At 30.7% G+C, this 801-nt stretch overlaps 1 protein-coding gene across 1 annotated transcript in view; it reads right to left on the bottom strand.

Annotated features, from left to right (window-relative positions):
* Window positions 1–10, bottom strand: part of LOC143300042 (uncharacterized) — a 3,375-nt gene extending 3,365 nt beyond the window's left edge. Inside the window, exon 1 of the mRNA XM_076613598.1 lies at window positions 1–10. This exon is cut by the window's left edge and continues 138 nt beyond it. Coding sequence (XP_076469713.1) covers window positions 1–10 — 10 coding nt within the window.
* Between the last annotated feature and the right edge of the window lie 791 nt (window positions 11–801).

Below are 801 nucleotides of genomic sequence, written 5' to 3'. Positions count from 1 at the left end.
TCCACGCCATCTCAGAGTCTGCTTTAAAAAATGATAATAATAAAATAAAATGATGAAAACGCTAAGAACCAAAACTGCGTAAAACTGAAAAAACAATTGCAAAATTGGTCGTTCAGTTAATCAATCAGTCATTATCGAAATGACTGATCAATCATTGGACGAACTGATTGATTAGTTAATCAACAGAATGATTAGTCGATTGTCAATCACAGCTAAATGATGGGTCAATTGAGTGACCACTCACACACACACACACACACACACACACACACACACACACACATATATATATATATATATATATATATATATATATACTTACACATATATTCATATATTCGATGAATAAGAAATAAATGAATCATTAAGAAGGAATTTAGAAGAAAATAATTACATAAATAATTAAATAAATAGATAAATTTCACTTCATAAATAGAATCATGTGATAAAACTTCAGTATTGACCACAGCGTTGTAAACATCTATTGATACATAACCACCTGGTAAGTGTCCATATCCAAATATAGATTATTAACTTCCTAACTCTTGGTTTAAATAATCTTTAATTGTTTAACAATACACATGATTACAATGCATTCAATGACAAAAGAGCATCAACAAGCTTAAAGCTTATACTGTGCTCACAACGTTGCACTTCAATTTTAACATGACGGCTGATGAACCATATTATCAATTGTATCGAATAACATTCATAAACTTCCTAACTCTTAACCCAGCGCTGTTATACGTTTTTACCACTCGATGGTTTCACTGTTCTCCACCAAGTCAATGCAACTACTTG

Source organism: Babylonia areolata, chromosome 25 (genome assembly GCF_041734735.1).
Source record: "Babylonia areolata isolate BAREFJ2019XMU chromosome 25, ASM4173473v1, whole genome shotgun sequence".
In the NCBI taxonomy this organism is placed as follows: Eukaryota; Metazoa; Mollusca; class Gastropoda; order Neogastropoda; family Buccinidae; genus Babylonia; species Babylonia areolata.
Note: the sequence above shows the minus strand (reverse complement) of the source record. Positions and strands in the feature narration are given on the sequence as shown.